Source organism: Rhinatrema bivittatum, chromosome 3, assembly GCF_901001135.1.
Source record: "Rhinatrema bivittatum chromosome 3, aRhiBiv1.1, whole genome shotgun sequence".
Lineage (NCBI taxonomy): Eukaryota > Metazoa > Chordata > Amphibia > Gymnophiona > Rhinatrematidae > Rhinatrema > Rhinatrema bivittatum.
In genome coordinates, this window is record NC_042617.1 from 144,924,965 (window position 1) to 144,947,475 (window position 22,511).

The window sequence follows — 22,511 nt, forward strand, 5'->3', positions numbered from 1 at the left end:
AGGAAGAGAGAGTAAAAAAACCTCTGCTCCCCGCTCCTTCCCCCGAAACTGCTTGTCATTGTCCAAGGTACTGAGAAAGTAAAAACTCTCCCGTTCAAAATTCTTTTTTTTTTAAATAGCTTAAACACCAGCTGAAAGAAAACAGAGGAATAAACATATGTCAGCCAGAGACCCGAGGCATGAATCTTCTCAGGGTTCTCAATGGGGGAGAGACTGGACCACCAGTATCAACCCAGAGCCAGGCAATGGGCTACCGGGAAAGGGTCCTAGGCTGAAGTACTCAAGGGGACAAGGCCCCAGTAAGCACAAGGAGACAGGACTTACTGCTCCTGCTGAATACACTTTTTTTTTTTTTTTAAACAGGTTGAGATTAATAAATACTTGCTTGATCCTTTAAAAGTAAAGAAGGATGAGAAACTGTCGCAATCCAAGAAACTATCTGCATCTGCTGGAGACAGAGAAATATTGAAGGGACACAGGGGGAGCACTGTCCTGATATAGGTTACCCTTTGAGTTTTTCTCTGTCTCCATCTGCTGGACAGGAGGCTCAACCCCCTGTCTGGTCTGATCCAGGTACATACAGGGAAACACCGTACTATGTACAACCTTCCCATTTTAAAGTGAGAGAAGCAATTTATCTGAACCTGCTCTGAAAGAAATAATTGACTATAAAACATTCTTGTTCAGTCTATGATGACTGAATTGCAGTATTATTACTGTATGAACTGGTCTGCACCATTTTGCTCTGGGCAATTTTATTAATGTTAGCTTGCTTTCTTGCGACACTTATAAAGCAACTGCCTTGGTTTGCATTAACAACTAAATCTGTCTTGCTAATTTCCCCCTAAACAACCAGTGATTGGCTTGTATGATGCTTAAAAATAATCTGTTTATAGGTGCTAAGAGGGCAATTTTCCAAGTGTTTAGCTACCTGGCTTTGAGAGTCAGGCCCCTAAATTGGCTCTTCTGAAAATTTACTAGGGATAAGTTCTTAAATGTAAGCTTCTAGTTTCACTAACCTCCTAAATTTAGGTGCTTAGAAAAGGTGGCTATAAGCTCAGAGTCAGGGCAAGGAAGGAAAAAATGTTAGGAGCTTAACACTGATTTTCAAGCACTAGCCACCTAACTTAAGAGCCTAAATCTAGACAAAGGAATAGCAGGCCTACATTTTAGTTTATTTTCAGCTGGAAATGAGCATAGAACGCAGGTGTGTAAATGTAGGGGCTCAGCTTTATTTGAACATTGGCCTCTATGTTGTGAGCGTAGGTCTCAGCTTAAATACCTCTGTTAACTAATGTCCGACTGGTGCTTACATTTTGCAATGATGCACACTGCCTGGCCTTGTTAAATACAGTTTGGGTTTCATCATGGAGTCAACAACAAAATAAAAAGGATAACATTTTCTACAAACAAAAACATTTTCCATGCATTTTATTTCACCCTTTATTTCAGCAGGGCACGCTTAGAAGAATAGAATGGTGACCCCCCTAGCCTCCCCACTGATAGCAACCCTCAGCCACAACTCCGAGGGAGCTACAGCGCTAGCGATCAGCAAACATCCAATAAATTAAACACACAAAAAAGGAGGACATTAAATCAGAAATTAAAGCTTAATAGAACTGTTTAAAAACTCATTTTTGTGAATCACGGAATGGTTTAAATGCATGTTAAAAGTTTGTAGTCCAATGCAGATGTATTCCTCCTTATAAAAGGATGGTTGTCCATTGCTTTGGAGCAGTGGCTTTGAAGCCAGTCCATGGGACCCTCCTCTCAGCTGGGTGCTTAGCATAGCCCCAATGAATACACATGAAATAGATTTGCAGATGCTGGGTGTATGAAGCAGGCTGATGAATGCAAACCTATCTTCTGCAATTTATTATGGTTACCTTGAAAACCAGAATGACGATGGTTGGGGGGGGGGGGGGTGTCAAGTGCTGGGGGAGGTCTCAGACTACTTTCAAAACCTCTGCATGATTAGAGAAACAAGCATACACATTATTGCCGCATACAAGTGGTGGTCCTAGCAGCTTTGCCATTATAGGGGCAAATATATATTTTCTGCAATATTTATGTGCAGAAAGCAGGCACTGAACAGTTAGTGCCCACTTTCTTAACGCGCCCCCAGGCACCCCTCCTGGGGGCACCATGTAATATTAAAATTAGGGGGGTCACATTAGCAAGGAGGAGCTAGCGTGGCTTGCGCACTCCTAGCGACTTCTTGCTGACGAGAGCCCAAGAGCGTCGGCCATCCAGTGGTTAGAGAAACAGACACCTAGTTTATCGGCATCGGTTTTCCTAAACGCCGCATAGCCAGTTCAGGAAATGGACTGTTGTCAATTGAGCGTCCATTTCCTGCACCCGACTGCAGGCGCTTTTTTTTTTGTTTTTGTTAATTTACTTTAGTTTTTCGTCCTACTTAACATCGCAACAATATTAAGTAGGAGGTAGTACAAAACACAGTTTTTTCTGCTTTCCTGTACTAATTTTAGGAGTGCTCAGCTATTAACGCCTGCTCCAGGCAGGCGTTAATTTCTGAGCTAAAATGTGCGCCCTAGATACTTTTTTTTTTTGCATTGGGCATGAATATCTAATAGCCTCATTCACGTGCATTTGCACGTGATGAGCGCTATTAGATTCACTGTGCATTGGACACGTGCTGTAGAGGCGCTAACCCCCTTATTGCACAAGGGAATCAGCTAGCGCCTATACAACCTGCATCCATTTGCAGGTTATACAGTGCACTCTGCTAAGTGCACTGTATTGCATCGGCCCCATAATGTTCAAGTCAACACCCACCAGCTTTCTCACTCATCCATCAAAATGGTGACACGTGAAAACGGTTCCAGTTTTGCATACACTCCTGCCTAAAGTGTCAAATCTAATAATGTGTGCTGATACTTTTCTATTTCATCAGCTTAACCTCTTCACGGACCAGGCTTCTAACTTTCTTACTCCTGGTCCTCAGCAGTTGCTGCTCTCACTCTCGGCCCTGCTTGGGAATTTCTATGGGAAATTCATTACTCTGAACACTGCTGCCTGGAAGATGCTTTTCCGCTCAGCTGAAAAAATACACACTTCAGAGAGGAAGTGGCTTAAGAGAGAAAAGAACTTCCACAGCAACAGCATCTCAAGTAAAATGATGTCAGAATTGCCTCACAAGAACTGACACCTGCACAGAACAAAGTCACAAAAGACAGCAGGAAGCACAGAAGAGGCAAGCAGGGCAGGCAGAGGAATTACAGATAGATATATATATTTTTTTTTTTGCAGAAAAACAATACAAACACTGTGGGCTCCCTGCATACTCTACTTATCTACTTGTTTTTAATGGTTAAACATTTTTTTTCACTGGCATGCTTCACATCCATTAAACATTAAACTGATGAAAGCAACTCCATGCCAGGCAGGCAGGGGAGAAAGAGAGGCTTTTAAATTATTAAGGGTTATGTATCTGAAGTTTTCCCTTGAATAGAGGGGGGGAATCCCAAAAGACATTTGAAACAAAGAGAGTTATTCTAGACCATCAGATACCAAAAGGTCAAACAGCATTATTCAACACGAGCTGTGATTATAAAAACAAAGCCCTTATTTGTACATTTTACTCAATGTGTTTTTTGGTTTTTTTTTTCCTGGCCTCTGGACAGTAAATATGGAGACATATCTGAGATTATCCTAATAGCAACTGTTTTAAGAGAAGATATTCAAGAGATATTTGTCAAAATAAAAAAAAAGGTAAAATGATATTTATAGTAGACAGGAGTAAGTCACTCTAGCTTGCTCCAATAATCACTTTGCCTACAAACATGCCCTCCACTAACTAATTCACCTTCAGTAGCACCTACAAATCATGGGGAGGCCGATATTTAGCACTATTTTAAGAAAGCACTCAAAACTGCTTGATTTTAGGGAGGCTTTTGAGATTATCAACCTTATAATTCCTCTTCGGGAACATGATTGATCATGATTATCCTTTAAATACGTATTGTTGAGATATATATATATATATGCGCATTGTTGAATCTCTGTTTTTATTATTATGAATGTTATACTGTTCCCCCACCCCAAACTTTCAAGGGTGTGGGCTACAAATATTTTAAATAAAATACTTAGCTGGATAAATATGGACTTATCTGGCTAAGTGGCAGCTATGTTCAGCTGATGCCACTTGGCTGGATAAATATTTATCCGGTTAAGTAGGTGGTCAGATATCTTGGGAGTGGTAAATCGATGGGGCTACATATCTGGTTACCTTAACTGGAAAGTGTTCATATTCAGACTTACGTGGTAAGTTAATCAAATAAGTCAGACTAGAACTTATCCAGGTATATTCAGCAGCCTAGCTGTGTTGCTGATTATCCCTTCTAAGTTAGCCAGCTAACTTATACCCAGCTAGCTTAAGACAGCTGGATTTCTTTGAATATTAGGCCCAATGTATTTGCTTCTGCTTGTAGCCAAGCCTAACTGGTTCACTGCTGCTGAAACCATACACCTACCATTAATTTCTCTGAGAGTATTTTTGGCAAGTTTAAAATGTTTACACATGTACAAAAATAGGAAAGTTTGGTACACTTTTTTTTTTTTTTTTAATTTTAAGTGTTCCACTTTTTTAAAACACTGACAAAAAAAAAACTGTATTGTGTCACTTTTAAAAAGCTAAGGCCATGGCACCCAGTCAAAATACTCCCAAGTGTTTGGTTTTCCCAAGATACCCAGGGATCTGATTATTTTTATTCACCAAACTCAGTGAATACCTTTCTGTCAGAAAATTTCCTGTTTTCCAAAACTTGGGCGAAGAGAGTCAAAATTTCTATGTAATTTTAATAAGGCCCTCTTACATTAGTCAGAATGCTGACTACTGGATGTCTGTCCTAAGACTTTTCTGTCAGTTTTATTTTACCCACAATTAAGCTTTGGACAGATACACACAAGTAATATTAAAGCAACAGCACTAGCTGGCTTCCATCTTCTCCAGGTCTTATTCCCAGGTTGTTTTTAACTGCCGACTGACTTATCTAATATTTATTTTTACTATTATCACTGCGGCTTGAAGTACTATGTGCATGTAAAGTTTAAGAGAGTGACATTTTAGGCACACTTAGGACAAAGAACCTTAACACAGGGTCTTAAAAAACAGCAAAGGGCATGCTTAGGTTTACCATCATCCTGGAATCTCCAGGCACCTTGGGCTGACTGGGAAGCGTTACAGAAGCAAAGTCACCATCGAGCTGAACATCATGTCAGGCTGAACCAGTCTTGGTTTTATGCCATGGTATCTAAGAACGTGTAGCCCTTATTTTTCTAAGACTGCTATTGCCTTAGATTGCCATGGGGAATTCCCTGACCTGGTGCCACCCTATCCCTTATTACATGCAGCTGGTTGACAGCCCTATAAAGAAGCATACTGAGAGGAAGGAGGATGCGTTAGCAATTGTTGTTGCCCATAGAGGCCTTCTGATAACGTATACAGATTCAGGGGAGGCTGTCAAATTAGTCAGCGGAGGCTATGATGCAAGCTAAAATGCTGCTGTAGAGGAAATGTGGGAGGAACATCTGAAAAACTGAGCAGTGGACAACGCTGTGGTACTTCCTGGCTGCTCATATTCTTCCTGCCTCTTTGATTTCATACACCCTAACTTTTCTGCAAGAACTTCGCTTAGCACGTTCTGTGGAGCAAATCTCAACCTGATGCTGAAGTTTGAGGATTATGGCAGTAGTAAAAAAAAAAAAAAAGCTGAAAGACGTGCAGACAAAGCTCACAAAAACAACACAAAACAAAATCTGTAGCAAAGACCAGAGAATCTTCCTTTTCACTGGATACTTTGATGGAGTGAGTAGCTATCCAGCCATCCCTCCCCCACACACATATGACCTAGCAGGGATAGGCATAAAAAACCTGGCAGACCAGAGCTACACATGCAGGAGCAATATTTGTTGCAGATGTGCCAGCTATCCCCAGTTTACCATAACTGGAGAAGAGTGGGCAGAGTCATCCAGAGCAGGGAGGTGGGACATTGGACCCTTACTCCCTCTTTCCTGCTGCTAAAGTTAGGCCCCTGGGTAGGACTGGGTTATAGGCATAAAGGCCATGATTATATCTGTATACCCTGAGCTTAAAAGGCAAGAAGCACACTTAAGTGTAGGCTCTTATTATAAGTCCTCACAGCTAGTGAACATAATTACTTGTGTGCTCTTCTATAGACATAGCACCCTTGGCAACCCATCAAAGAGAGGGAGAAAAGCCACAAACGTCATGACCAGTTTAAAAACAAAACAAAAAAAAACCTCTTCAGAAAATGGTGTGACTAGAGTTATAGGCATTTCTGCCTCAAGTTCAGTGTTAAATCTCCTACCTGCTGTATATCCTTGATAAAGCAATGCTCTTTAAATCAGATCCACACCCAGACTGGGCTTTGAGCGTTAGGTGGAGGTGGAATAGAAAGAGGGTGTGGGGAACTAGGGCACTAACAGGTTGATCAAAGCAAAGAATTGTTGCCCTCTTAGCTTACTACTAGGACGAGAGCAATTTTCAGTGATTATAGAGGGGGAGGGGATATGGCATAACATAGTAAAAATGACCATGTATAAGGAACCGTTACAAGGGCAGAGCGTCTGCACCTAGGACCTCTCTGCAGTTCATTTGAAGGCCAAGCCGTTGAGATCCTGCTCTGTAAAGCCAAGGCCACCAGGAAGGAAACAAGAGACCAAAAAAAGAAAAGCTTTCTTTTACAAATTTTCATCTTACTCACTGCACAGATGGTGGCATCTTTTGCATTGCACTGCTGAAGGTAACATGAGAGAAAAAAAACCACCCATTTTAAAAATAAGAAAAACAAACCCGAACCCTTGGTTAAGTGCAATAACCCATAGAAAGCAGACGTTCCATGTCTACTGTGCCAAATGATGAACAAATAAAAGGAGGTGCTTAATAGCAGCCAACCTAAGGCACTGAAAAGCAAGTGTGAAACAAGTCTCCTTGTAACCCATCCCATGTGGATCAGTTAAGTACAGGCCTCCTTCAGCATAAGGCTCCACTGGAACTGCTGCCAGTTCAATAAATACAGTATTTTCATCAGGACATGATGACAGAACAAAATTATTGTATCCTTAGTTCCCCCCCCTCCTCCAAAGCACATTACTGCTCTTCTCAGCCATTACGTGTTTTGTTTTCCTGCATCAAAAGCAAAGCTTGGCTAAACAAAAAATAAAATAAAATAAAATTACTGCATAGGTGGTATAGGAACAAAAAAAACCAACAAACCAAACTTTGGCTCATCCCCAAGTCTCCAAATCTCTGATTTATTAAAAAAAAAAATAAAAAAATTGTGGTGTGTAAATTTCCAAAGCCGAATTATCTCGCTGTCCGCTCTTGCCATGATGCTGTAGAAAACACAAAAACCGGTCTAAACATCATTTTCCGATTGGCAGGCTGTGGTTCCTTCCCTCCACCCCCAGCACGGGTTGCCGCCTCCGTCCTCAGAGCTTGAGGAAGATGGACTGCTGATCCTGCGTTTGCACCGCGTTGCTGAGAGGAAAGACACTGGAAATGGCTACGTCCACTATACCCTGGCAAAGCTCTGAATAAAGTTTCCTGCAGAGAAGAAAAAAAAAAAAAGATGTTAAAAGCAAGCTACTCCTTCTTCGGATGCCAATTCTGGATAATTCTTATGCTGTTTGAATAAAAGCTATCAGTACCTGCAAAATATTCAGCTTTCCCTAGGATCAACGCCACTACTAGAACTAAACTCTGCACAGTAAGAGCAATAATTGTAAATCCTTGCTTTATGCTATGGTTAGAACAAAAAAAAAAACCCCCAAAAAACCCAACCCAAAACAATAAAGAGCTTGGACAGCAGAGCCATGTGACTTTTCTATGTGGGACAGTGATAACAAATCTCCCACCTCTCTAGTTCACTCCAAATGACTTAAAGACAATAAAATCTAACTCACTCCTCACTGGGTTCTAGTGATTGTGTGTGAACCACTCCAACAAGATTATACAAAACAAGAGAAAATAATATAGTTTGTGTATGTACCCATGTATACTACACTATTCTTTCAAAAACCTTTATCATATGCTTTTCCAAACAAGATAATCAGTAATATGATATACATGTATGGAATATGGCCTAAGTAAATAGGCACCCATAAAACTACATGAACCTCCCACAATATATTAAGATGCACTGTGCAGAAAACCTCTTTACCATAAAATCACATCCTGCATCAATCATGCATACAAATCTAATCACACACCCCTATATTTTAAATTGCACAAAATTGTAGAATGTAGAGTGCCTTACATCTTTAACACTGTAGTAAAGAACACGCTTACTGAAATACATTCAGGTATGAACAAGTTTTTTTTTTAGATGAGACTAGTGTCCAACAAAAGCCTCTATAGTCCTTGAAATGTGTGTGTGTGATTCGATTTATATGCGTGATGTGATTTTATAGCAAAGTGCAATTTAATATATTGATGGGGGGTTCATGTATTTTAACTGATGCTTATTAATATTTACAAATATGCCCTACCATATTACTGATGATCTTGTTTGGAAAAGCTTATAATAAAGATTTTTGAAAGAATAGTGTAATATACATGTGTATAAACAAAAAATATATTTTTTCCCTTTATTTCATTTTTTGGATATCCTTATTTTAGGGAAATTTTTCTCTTTACCTTAAGTTTTTGTTTGCCTAACCACTCCAACAAGGACCAAATTTTAGTTTAATAGTTCATTCTCCCAATCCCAACCCCCTTCTCCTGGTGAGGCTTCTATCAGCAGCCTATTGCCCTGCTAGACTGAAATAAAGGTTCTAGTGAGGAGATATTGCTTAATCTGTAACCCAACACTGCACCACTAATATGGTCTTACTTGGTTCTCAGTGGGCTCTCACTCTCGTAGCATGTTCACTCTCAGTAACACCTTGACCTACCAAAACCTAGCTCATATTCAAGACATTTCCCTAATCTACTCCACAGTTTTAGAAGCAGCTTCCATGAGCTATCTGGTCTGTTGAATCCCATCTCTTCTTTCGCTCACCCAAAATCTCTTTTTTTTTTTTTACATGGGCTTATCCTAACTTCTCTCTATACTTCTCATCTTTTTTAAATTGTGATTCACAGGAAGACCATTTAGATAAGAACTCCCAAAACAGAAATTCTAAAATAAAATATACATTTATAATCCCAGCTGTAGTAGCACAAAAACTTGTTGTTCACATGGGTTAGTAGATTCCCCCATTCCCTAGAGTCTCTCTACTATAAGCAACATTGTATTATTTTTAATTCATTAAAATGTTTTGGAACACAACATTAAGGTCTGTAAGAATACCAGCCTGTCTCCCTCCCTCCCTGGCCCCAAGGAAGACCTGTCTCCTTCCTTGCTAATCCCCTAGGGCAATGCTTCTCAACCTAGTCCTCAGGAAACACCTAACCATTCAGGTTTTCAGGATATCCACAAAGAATATGCATGAGATAAATTTGCATATGTAAACACCCAGGCTAGGCAAGCTATTTTCTAGCACAGTTACGTAGGTAGTCTGATGGTTTCAAGCTTTAGAGGGGTTTCTTAAAATTATTTAATGGAAATAGCTCACCAGATGTAAAACAAAGCCTAAAAAGTCTACATGGTACAAAAAAATAAAAAAATAAAAATAAAGACACTTCATTAAAATGTTCAAAAACTTTATTTCTGAAGTAAACTGGCATTGTCTTCTGTTCTCTTAAGGAGCTAATAATGAATTATCATTAATTTGTATAATATTGTTCCACAAGAAAATTGATTTATAGAGATTATCTTTCAGACATTTGCATAGAAAATTGTCGTCTTTAACCAAACCTTCACTAACAGGTATTCACAAAACAAGAATACAATAATCAAGAAAATCAGTTTTTGCAGAGAATAAAATCACTCTTAGAGAAGTATTGTTGTAAAAATAAAATAGTACTTTTAAAACAATTCTATGAATTTATGCTATTATGTGTGTCAAGAATGGATCCTTTGTCTTATGTTCTATATTTTCCAGGTCTCTTACAAAGTACTTTAAATTCCAGGAAAAGATTCCCATAGGTAAGTATATTCTATGTATTTGTGTGTCTGTCTCTCTTTTATATGTATATGTTTGTCTTGTCTATTCTGTGTATAACTATTAAACCTCTCAAAATTTCAAAATAATCTGTGTTGTTGGTGTGTGCACACTTAAATCTATTCTCCAATGATGAAGTAGCTAGGGCATATGGCTGGCTTACAATGGTAGCGAGCATAGTGTCAGGATACCTCGGGGAGTTGAGAAACTTTAGTGGCTAACTATTGATGCTGGCTCTCACTCCTAGCTTTCAATGGCAGGAAACTCTTATCAGGGCATCCCAGCCCTCTCCAGATCTAAACAGTCTACGCTATCTCTAATAAGTCAATAACAAAAACTAACTCCCTGTACCAAACAAAGAATCTTCCACAGCCTAAAGTCTTGCTGTGTGTCTGTCCAGTTGTCTTACTGTATATCATTAACTAATAAAATAAGGCATAATTAAATAATCCCTAACTACTGTCAATCAGGAAACTTCTTTATACTCTTGTACCTGATTTTAAAGAGCATTTACTCGCATAAAACTGGGTTTTGCTCAAGTAAATGCACTTTATTAGTTAAGTGGGCAATACAATATATACCTTTGAATTGTCCATAAGATTTACCTACATGTGTGCACTTTACGCAGGTAAATGGCTTTAAAAATTGCTTCGATTGTATTTTATATTTACGCGCGAAACTCCTTTGAAAATTCACCTGAATGTGTGATGAGGGGATGTAGTAAACAGAAGCATATTTTTGTTTTTTTATATACCGATCTTCTTGAATTGGATACAAATCAAACCGGTTTACATTGAAACAGTTAAAACTTGCCTAAGAGCATTACATAGAACGAAGAACATATAAAAACTTTTTGGTAACATATTTTTGGTATATATATTTTTGGTAATATACACCTTTATTTTGTAATCACTCTCCTTTGCTAAGGTGTTTCAGAATTTTGGTGACAGTTTATTCAAAGTAACAATGTAGTACTTTTGTTTCCTGTAACATCTGGTATGATTACAGTTACAAAACCATTCTCAATTATATTTTTTCAGAAGAAATCTTGTCTAACTCATAAGAACATGCCATACTGGATCAGACCAAGGGTCCATCAAGCCCAGCATCCTGTTTCCAAAAGTGGCCAATCCAGGCCATAAGAACCTGGCAAGTACCCAAAAACTAAGTCTATTCCATGTTACCATTGCTAATGGCAGTGGCTACTCTCTAAGGGGCGGATTTTAAAAGCCCTGCTCGAGTAAATCCGCCCGGATTTATGCGAGCAGGGCCTTGCGCGCCGGCGCGCCTATTTTCCATAGGCCTGCCGGCGCGCACAGAGCCCCGGGACTCGCGTAAGTCCCGGGTTTTTCGAGGGGGGGGGGGGCGTGTCGTGGCGTGGCCGATCGGCGTGGCGTTTTGGGGGCGGGCCCGGGGGCGTGGTTTCGGCCCGGGGCGGTCCGGGGCGTGGCCACGCCCTCCGGAACTGCCCCCAGGTCGCGTCTTGGCGCGCTAGCGGCCCGCTGGCGCGCGGGGATTTACTTCTCCCTCCGGGAGGCGTAAATCCCCCGACAAAGGTAGGGGGGGGTTTAGATAGGGCCGGGGGGGTGGGTTAGATAGAGGAAGGGAGGGGAAGGTGAGGGGAGGGCGAAAGCGAGTTCCCTCCGAGGCCGCTCCGATTTCGGAGCGGCCTTGAAGGGAACGGAAGCAGGCTGCGCGGCTTGGTGCGCGCCGGCTGCACATAATTGGCAGCCTTGCGCGCGCCGATCCTGGATTTTAGCAGATACGCGCGTAGCCGCGCGTATCTACTAAAATCCAGAGTACTTTTGTTTGCACCTGGTGCGCCAACAAAAGTACGCGAAGGCGCACTTTTTTAAAATCTACCCCTAAGTGAACTTAATAGCAGGTAATGGACTTCTCCTCCAAGAACTTATCCAATCCTTTTTTAAACACAGCTATACTAACTGCACTAACCAAATCCACTGGCAACAAATTCCAGAGTTTAATTGTGTGTTGAGTAAAAAAGAGCTTTCTCCGATTAGTTTTAAATGTGCCACATGCTAACTTCATGGAGTATCCCCTAGTCTTTCTACTATCCGAAAGAGTAAATAACCGATTCACATCTACCCATTCTAGACCTCTCATGATTTTAAACAACTCAGAATTGATCAGTGTTTTATTAGTATACTCTGATCTCCTTTGTTGTTCTTAGTACAGAAAACCTTTGGCTTATTTAACTTTATCACCACCTCAATCTTTATTTTATAAATCACGAGGTCTGAAACTGTATAAGCCCTTATAGGTACTGTACTATTTAAGCTTTATAAGCTTATTTACAGGTTATAAAGGTACTTATATTACCCAATACCAGCTTTAGTAGAGTAGAAAAGCTGACTTCAATGTTATTAAAATTATGAAGGTTCACAATTGCCCTCTCATACCACTGACTGAATATATTAAAAAAAAAAATAAAAAAATCACACATCAGCTATTTAATTATTTCTCTCTCTCTCCTGTCACCTTACCTTTTCAGCTTCAATTTCTATTTTCTAACACCCCACTCACATCATAAAAACTTCATACAGTGTTTCCTGACTAATCTGGAAGTATTTCAGTGTTTGGGGTCTCTGTGACAAAGAAACCTGTCAGAGGTCCTTTCTTGTCATTCTGCAGCGCAGCTCTCTCTCAGTTCCAGAATGTCACCGCACCAGTTTTTCTGTCTAGGATCCCTGCTTCTCTGATGCCATTAAAAGGAATAGCTCCTATGTCATCCAGGAATCCTATTTATTTCCCCAGGAACTAGTTAAAATCACCCAGGCACAATTAAATAAGGAAGGAAATATTTGTTTTTCTCTTTAATGAAATCAAGTGTTATACCCAAATTGTGCTTTGACTATTTTAAGTGCTATTCTGCTGGCCAAGTTACCTGATGTGTTGCCATGATGTCTCCAAGGAGATGGCATCTGAGGTTTTTTCTGCTCAGGGCTGGACAGACTATTTTTTTTTACCCTATGTTAGTATTATCCATTAAATTCAATGGGAAAATCCAATAAAATTAAATTAATAAAAACCCCTTCAATAACTTAAAATCACACCAAAATACTCCATCAGTATTCACTGGTCCTGTAAAAGTGCCCTATGTCCTTAAATTACCAATAAACCCGTCAGTCACCCTCAAACACACTTATGCATGTAATTTCAAATTAAAATTTTAAACCAAGGGTCAAAACTGATGATTAGATACCCTCCTTAGGTGACCACCACCACCAAAACCTATTTTCTGAAGTGTTTTGACCCTTTTCTAACCCCCAGGGACCCCTCAGAAAAACCCCTTTAAAAAGACACTTTCGGCCCCAAATCTTTCTGTGTGGTCAGGTTGGCAGAATCCTCTTAACCTGAACACCAACAGCAAAACCCATGAATTTTTGGCACGTTTGTGTGTTTTTTGATGATATTAGCGCTGGGTTCGCCAAGGTGCTTCCCAGGAGCTCTAACTTGGTGGAGGAGCTTCTCCAGGGTTCTCCCACCAAAATCGCACAGGGTTTAGATTTTTATGTTGTCTCGTTTTATTTTTAATTTTAACAACTATGAGCGGGCAGCTTGCAGGCAGCCCTGCTGACATCATCTATGACATCAGCGACTTGGGACCTACACTATGTACATAATATTCTGTATTGCATTGTGCCGGGGGCTTGCCTAAGGCCCCCAGCACCTCTCAATGCCACGGCAGCGTGCCCAGTGGTGCTGCTGACGTCTCCTGCCATAACCACGTGGCGACGCTTTACTTTATTAAAAAAAAAAAAGATAATTGCCGCGGCAACTCAACACGGAGTGGGAAACCTGGAGCATCAGCAAACAGAAACAACCGTTTCCTCCGCTCCTGCTGCCTCCCCATCCAAGCCAGCCTGCCTCTTCTTAAACCGCGGCTAACCGCTGCTATTAACAAACACAGCTCAGAGCCACTTGCATCAGGAAGCTGCTTCTCAAGGGCCATCATTTTAATAAAAACAAAAATAAAATAAATAATACTACAATGACCATATCTTTTCGTCCTAGCTAAAACACAAGCCAACTCTTTCTGGGCCTATCAGAGCCCTTCAGTCACCAGGTCTTCACCGTCCCCAACACAAACGGGCCACACCACTGCCAGGCCACTACAGCATGGTGTAGGTAAATAATTTATTTATTTTTACTTTATTTACACATACACTGCTTCCACTGTATGCAAATCTCTCTCATGCATATTCATTGTGGCTATCCTGAAAATCTAACTGGCTAGGTGTGCCCTGAGGACTGATTTGAGAAGTACTGCCCTAGGAGCCGTGAGAAGGCCTGTCTCTCTTCCTACCCAGAGTGTTCAGTTATATAAATTAGTAACTGTAGAATTACCAATTCACTTATTAACATACATTAAAAAAAACAAATAGATACAGCACAGGTTCTCAGTCCTACAACAGAAGTTATGGAATTGTTTCCCCACAAGAGCTTCGTAATATTAAGGACTACATGACTTTCTGTAAAAAGGGTTAAAACCTTCCTCTTTGGAATGGCTTTTTGTTTGTTTTATATGTACTGTATTTTGATAAAGATCCCATTGATTTTATGTTAATTGCTGTGTATTGATACGTTATCTTTTTAATATGTTTATAAAATGTGTAAACTGCTTAGATGTAATTCCCCATCTTATGTGTTATAAAACTTTTTTTAAATAAATATTGATGGGCAGAGACATCAGCCATGTGCTGGTAACAACTGCAAGTGAATTTACAGGCTGCTGGGTGGCAATGGGATTGTACTGTGGTTATCAAATCCTGCTTAGGACAAACAGGTAGGAACGGGGCCCTGGAAAGACTGGTCAGAAGAGGACTGCATCCAGAGTCTGTCACCCTGTAAGCAAATAAGCTGCCTGCTGATGGGTTTTTTTTTCTCTGCTCAGCTTGTCCCTGAATTTAAGTGCCAGAGTTGGTAAATCTCCAGACAGAGATGGGCTTTGCCCTGGCATTTCTTTTGCCATTTGCTGAATGCAGCAGGATGCCTGCTATAGCCCCTGGAGACCCAGTATTGTAAATAAACCGGCATTAATACTTTTTTTGCTCTTGGTGGACTGTACTTTACTTACCATTTTTACTTTCTCCAGTAACACAAGTCAATGGTACTATATATATATTTTTTTTTGGTTGTGGTAAGTAACACATGGTTTTGCAAAGCACAACTCCTTGTTCTATCTTTCTTGCTACTGCCCGGGTCTTTTAAAGTCCTTCTAAGCAAAATTGGCTACAGTAAGTGTCTGTCATGGAATTTATGCATCTTACACTACCTTCCCTAGTCCAGAGCCTGAATGCTACTTTTTCCTTGCCAAGCTTGGTCCAGCAGAATTCTCTTAGCGGTAGGCCCCAGCAACTATTTGAACACAGATCAGGGAGAAGAGAACTCAAGTTTGCATCCAAAACGAAACTCACATCAAATCACAAGGAGAACCAGGCAGTTTCTGCTTCGCTTTGAAGCAACTGACATCCCTAAACCTCTAACTAGAAAGCATTTCTAAGCAAGCAGGAACACAAGGATTGCTTCTTTCAACAAGTGCAGAGGGGTTAATTCAACACTGCAATGTTAAAAAAAAACCCCAAAAACCAAAAACAGTACATAGCAGGAATAAGATGCTTACTGAGCACAGGCAGGAGCACCATTAACTTCAATCAGCCAGACCTTCAGCGCTTTGTCCACCATGAAGTCAAAACCAAAGAGCTGGAAACTCTGGTAGGGGAGGTGTTTGGTGGTGATGGCAGGCTCTATACACATAAGGCAGCTTCTGTGTGAAAGAGTAAGATGTGAAGCTTTGTAACCGGAAGCCAAAGAGACAGACTCAAACCTCTCCCAAGTTCCCGTCTGCAAAAGCAGGGTGGCGGAAAAGGCAAACGGGTGGCTATGTGACATCAGACTGCAGCGATCCACGCAAAACGCCGGTCAACATACTCCCCTCCAGCAGACGAGCAGCATTAAAATACAGTGCTATGGACTTGGAACAGGAGATAAGAAGAGTGTTTCCTTTGAAATTTGTAAATCGGTATGGACCTGATCCATACTGCATTCTCGGTCCAACATTTGTCTAAAGACCCTCTCCTAAAATCTTTCAGCCAGCCCCATGCTGGACGGCATGGCACTCAAAATGTACAGAAAAGGATGGGCTGAAGCTATAGAAATAACATCAATGCTGAGGATATCTAGAAACAGGACCATTGTATTCTAGAACAGGCTATGTGTGTTATACCTCGTCATCATAGGTCCCAACACTTCATCTCAATCTTTGTGGTGGCATGACAGAGTTTGGGTCACCATGCATGCAGATATTATTCTTTATGTTCATCTACTATCACTAGGGTCATCATGGTTACATCCCTCAGTCAGGGACTGAATATTGTACATGGAAATGTGCAGTGTCAATTTAAAAAAAAAAATAAAAAATTCTGAAATGTAGATTTGTCCCTCTGCAAAAAAAACAAAAAACCCAAAAAAAACCATGCATGGGCCAGACTAAGCGGCAAGTAAGAAATATCGTAGCTGTTTACAAATAAAGGAAGCACAGACTCCAGTGGTGTCTCACCATACACCGTTTCATGATATGAGATGGACGATGACTGAACAAGTCGCCATATTGGGTAGAGAAGGGCAATGATCTCACCCATTTGAATCGTTGCGAACAATACTAGAGATCTTTACACTGAATACCGCGCACAGCCCCAGGCTTTAAATGCTATGATCAAATAGTATTCTGTAATGTAGTGCCTTAAGAGTGAGAAGGTCAATATGGCAAACTGGCTAATGATGACATCAACAAGCAACCTTAAGGAGAAGTTGTCTATCATATTTAAACAGCAATAGTAAGCTTACAGGTGTCAAGTATTTCATGGACACTTCTTTACTGTGCTCCTTTTCAATAAAAGTATGATGGAAATATACAGACAAAATGAGGGCCCTTCCAGAGAGGACTGCTTAAGTTTTCCCCTCAAGCAATGGATGTGAAACATGGATCTGTGCCGGGAAACAATTTCTCTCCAACTAAGTGAAACTCCGATTGTGCAAGTAAAAAAATAAATAAAATTATATATATATATATATATATATATATATATATATATATATATATATATATAAGCACAATTTTCAAATGAAGTTTTGGGACCTATGATTACAATGTGGTGACTGGGTATAGCACTGATATCCTGGTCTTGAATACGATGATCCTATTTCTAGATATCTTCCATATTAATGTTAATTAATACAGAAAGAAAAGTAGTGGCTGAAACTTTACCATTTTGAGTCTTCACTATAACTGGACTTTTGTGGGCTCTCAAAATATAAACCCCCAGGTTATGCGGTAAATTGATAAACTACAATAAAATGTATGCAAAAATAAAATTATATATACATAGCCCCCAAAATTTCAGCTAATGGCATATAACACTGTATTTTAGTATTAAAAAAAAAACAAAAAACCCTCTCAGAGCCTAACATTCAAACTTATTCATATTACTGCATGTGCGCACATAAGTGGGCTCATGGAAATTTATCCTGGCATTTTATAAATAGCATAGCAGGAGCTGTACAGATTATAAAATACCTTGTACATACACTCCATAAGAATTTGCATATATTTCCAGTGCAACGGAAGCGCTTACTTTTCCTACCTATTTCATAAATATATGCACTGGAGAAATTACTTACCTTATTTTATTTATTTATTTTATTTATTCAACTTTATATACCGACTTTCACATAGATATCAAGGCGGTTTACATTCATGGAATTTGCAGTAGCAAAATTCAAAAATACATATAACAAACTTGTCACTATAATTTTACATTATTTCGCTAATATATTAGCCTAAAATACATAGTACTGCAGTATAAAAAATTTAAATACTTTTAAAAACACTTTAAAATATAATTATATTAAAAATAATTCTAAAAGTTTCGTTTTCCTTAGTGTAGACAGATGGACTCAGGACCAGTGGGTTTATGCTGCCAGCAGATGGAGACAGAGCAAGCTGACGTCACAGTACATATAACCCTGCAGTGATCCCAGCCTGCCAGTATTCTCTTCAAAAGCAACTGTGGACAGACTAGCAAAAAACTTGATTGAAAACATGATTAAAAACAGATAACCAGAACTGTACTCAACCAACCATAAATGCTGAACTCACATAAGATTCTAGGTACCCCCAAGCTAGGGACTCGAACACTTGGGATCCAGAGCCCCACAGGAGGACTACCAACACACTTATGCGGCATCTATTCCCAGGGACCACATATCTCTCCTGCAACTGTAGAAGTGAGGAACCTTCGCATTTCGAGAAGTCGTCAGCAGGTCTAGGAACACAAGGCCCCAGCGATTCACAATCTGCTGAAATCCCCGGTTGAAACACTCATTCTCCTGGGTCCAGACTCTCCCTGCTGAGAAAGTCCGCTCTTATGTTGTCTTTTCCTGCAATGTAAGAGGCAGAGATCATCTGCAGATCACCTTCCGCCCATTCCATCAGCTGGTCTATTTCCTGCGACACATGCTGACTCTTGGTTCCTCCCTGGTGACTGATATAGGCCACTGTCGTCGCGTTGTCCAACATCATGCAAACTGCTGGATTCTGCAGCCTGTGGCTGAACTGCAAGCATGCCAGCCATACTGCTCAGGCCCTTCAGACGATTAATGTTCCAGCAGGACTCTTCGGCATTCCAGTGCCACTGGGCCATTAACTCCAGTCAGTGAGCCCCCAACCATGGAGACTCGCATCTGTTGTGAGTACCAACTAGGGTGGAGAGGACAAGGGAACTCCTTTTCTCAGATAATCCTCCTGCAACAACCACTGGAGGAGGGATCAAAACCACATAATCCTGAGACTGCGGGTTCCAATGAGATAGCAGACAGCGCTGAAGAGGATGCATATGCGCCCTTGCCCACAGAACCACTTCCAGCCGAGTACCTGTAGGCAGGACCATGCCGTCGGGCATATGGTGTTCATCAACTGACGCACTTGAGACATCAATCTCTGGATCCGAACTTCCGGTAGGAAAACCCTGTCCTGTGCCGATCTGGACCCCCACATGTTCTGACGACTGGGATGGTTAAAGACTGCTATTGGTCAGGTTCACCACCCAACTGAGTTCCTGCAATAAGGAGATCACCTTGTGCGTCACTAGGCGGCTCTCTTCCTGAGACTTGGCTCGAATCAGCCAGTTGTCCAAATACGGGTGCACCAGGATACCTTCTTTTCGCAAGGCTGCTGCTACCACCACCATAATCTTGAAAAATGTTCTAGGAGCAGTGGCTAGACCAAAAGGCAGCGCCCAAAACTGATAATGGCACCCCCAATACCACAAAGCATAGAAAGTATTTGTGTTCCAATCAGATGGGAATATGAAGGTAAGCCTGTGACAGATCCAAGGAGGTCAGAAATTCCTTCGACTGCACCGCCATTATTACAAAGCATAAGGTTTCCATTCGACAAGGAGTCACCTTCAAGTGATGGTTGACCCTCTTGAGATCAAAGATGGGACGAAAGGAGCTCTCCTTCTTGGGCACAGCAAAATAAATGGAATATCGCCTCATAATTGAGACGTGGGCACCGGAACCACAGCCCCCAGTCTGAGCCTTTGAAGCGTGAACTCTACTGCTTTCTTCTTCTGCAGAGTGGCAAGGGGACATTATGAACACGTCCTGAGGAATATTGTGAAATTCCAGTGCATACCCTTTGCGTATCATCTCCAGGACCCACTGGTCTGATGTGATCTTGACCCACCTCCGATAAAAGAGACAGCCCCCTATTTCCTGTTCCAGAAGGTGGGTCGGCAAAGCTTCATTGGGAAAGTCGACCACCTGAGCCCACTCCTCTCTTGGGCTGCCAGGGATGAAAGGACTGAGAACTACCGAAAGGCCAAGTCCGCTGAAAGGTCATCCCCTTCTGTAGGGATGAAAACACCTGGAACCCCGGAAACGACACCTCACATCAAAGGGATGCTATACCTGTTGCTTATCCTCTGGCAACCGAGGCACCGGAGACTTGTCCCACTTACCGGCCAGTTTCTCCAACTCACTCTCAAACAGCGAGCCTTTAAAAGGGCATCTTGGTAGGATTGGCTTTGGAAGCTGTGTTAGCTGACCAATTTCACAACCAGAGTTGACACCTGGCCGCTATCACTGAATCCACTCCTCTGGACCAGGTCCGGACCAAATCACAGCCTGCATCTGCTAAAAAGGCGGCAGCAGAATCCATAACCACTCTGGAATTCCCTACAAACTCAACCTCCTGAGAGAGAAACAGACAAGATCTCGCCACTAGGGCGCACCAGGAGGCAATCTGTACATTCATCACCACTACCTCAAAGGCTTGCTTAAGAATAGCCTCAATCCTATCATGTACATCCTTCAAGGTAGCTCCTCCCTCTACGTGGTTAGATGTCTGCTTAGACATGGCACATACCAGAGCATCCACTTTGGGAAAATAAAAATACTCACAGCAGGATCCAGAGTGTACAGGCCTTCCAATATCTGACCCCCTTTTAAATTTGCCTCTGGGGCATTCCATTCCAGGTCAATTAATTCCTGGATGGCATCCATCACCGGGAAAAAAACAAGAGGAATTCTTCCTTGCCTCTGACATAGCATCTGAACCAGGAACACTCAGCTGGGCTGGCAGCTCATCTCTATGAAAGAACCGCAACATGGTTCGATATGGTTCCAGTCCTGGAGGAATTTCCCCATCTTCCAGGGAATCAGGATCAACCTCATCATCACTGCCATCTGGATTCCCTTGCAGGGAGCAGAGGCGAGCCCCGGCGCTTAAGCACAGGACTGGAAGAGCGTCCGACCGGAAAGAAATGGGGGGAAGAGGAGGATTGTGCCTGAAGAAAGACTTGTAAGCCTTGAAAAAATTCCACCCAACAAAAATCAGTCAGGTCCAGACCAAGCCCAGAAGGAACTGGAGCTGGTCCCACAGAACTGCCCTCGCCAGTGGAGGAGCCAGTCAAGGGAGAACCAAGATCTGGCATTCCCGCCCAGTTAAGGCCGTGACTAACCCATCATCAGAATGGGAAGAGCCAGGCTTAGCAAAATCAGAGGACGCCAACTCTCCCTGAGCAGTGCTGACACAGGTTAGTAGCCAGGTCAGGCTGAGAAGCCCTAATATGACAAGCAACACAAATAGGAAGACACTTAGGCTTCTTGCTTACTGGCACCATTACTGCGATAAACGGGCGTCAGAAGGGCTAGCAAACAAATGAAATGCACCCAAAAAAATAAGCACCTAGAAGAAAGCACAGCAAGGCTCACGTACAACTGGTGTGCTAAGTTAAGCGTGTAAAAAAAGAGACTGTGCGCATAAAAGGCGTACCCAAAAAACAAGCGCACAACGCAAGTGCAGAGCCAACACACTGCGCACACCAACGGCCTATAGAGGGCAGAACATGCACAAGAGTGTGCAAAAACGGTCACTGCGGCCTACCACATGGCGTGCAAGAAAAAAGCCTAAGTGCGGGGCCTAGCCCACCAGGGGCCGCTCAACCCGCCAGGCTGCTCAATTCTCCAACCCCAACGGGAATGGGAATGAACGTTGGCACAGCGCGCCAAGAACGGAGACCAGATGAAGTCATGCAACCCCTCCGTCTCTAATTCAGGTAAAACTTTCTCCCTCTTTTTTTTCAAACCTTACCTGAGCTCAGCGCTTACCGGCTGAGTACAGTGACAGTTTCCGGCTGCGGGGGGAGAGAGCATCTGCCATCACTGCCATGCTTGGCCTCCTGCACCTGCTGCCTTTTCAGCTGAACTAGCAAGCTAAGACCACGCCAGGAAACCCAGCTACAGGACCAAGGCACACCTCTGAGGGACCTTGGAAATCACTTCAGGAATTCTCAACTGGGGGAGGGACCCTTAGGTTTCACCGCAGGAGAGCGGGGCTTTCTTTTCCTTAATTTAGAATTTCAAATTTCTTCTTTCAAAAAGCTCAAAGCAATCCCCATAGGGAGATACATGTCCACCATCTGCTGGAGACTGAGAATACAGGCTGGGGTCACTGCAGGGCTATATATAGTGACATGTCAGCTTGCTCCATCTCCATTTGCTAGCAGGGGAGCATAAACCCACTGGTCCTTCTATCTACATGCTAGGAAACTAAATTTTAGGTGCGCAAAAAATATACCGTGCACTTGTAAAACCAGCTATTTTATAAATGCACGTGCACATACTTTCCCAAGCGTGCCCTTGAAATCAGTTTGCCAATATCTCTGCCAGTTCACCCAGTCCATCTCCAATTCACACAGACCCTCTAAGTAGTAAGTACTTCATCCTGAACTCTCCCCCCAATTCACCCAGACCTACCACCCAAAATCTGCAGATAAGTCCGATTTCACTTGTGCTAGTCAATTAGCAGGTTAAAATTGTGTGAATAAGTTTGATAA

At 41.8% G+C, this 22,511-nt stretch overlaps 1 protein-coding gene across 4 annotated transcripts in view; it reads right to left on the bottom strand.

Moving 5' to 3' along the window:
* Positions 1 to 1,418: 1,418 nt before the first annotated feature.
* The window catches only part of TTL (tubulin tyrosine ligase), a 52,981-nt gene continuing 31,888 nt past the window's right edge, over positions 1,419 to 22,511 (bottom strand). For 2 of the 4 annotated variants that reach the window (XM_029593782.1, XM_029593784.1), the window contains exons 6-7: positions 15,734 to 15,877; positions 1,419 to 7,588 (exon numbers count right to left, since the gene is read on the bottom strand). In XM_029593782.1, coding sequence (XP_029449642.1) covers positions 7,474 to 7,588; positions 15,734 to 15,877 — 259 coding nt within the window. In that variant the 3' untranslated portion in view covers positions 1,419 to 7,473. The remainder of the gene's footprint in view (positions 7,589 to 15,733; positions 15,878 to 22,511) is intronic. The other 2 variants (XM_029593783.1, XM_029593785.1) reach the window with 2 other exon arrangements.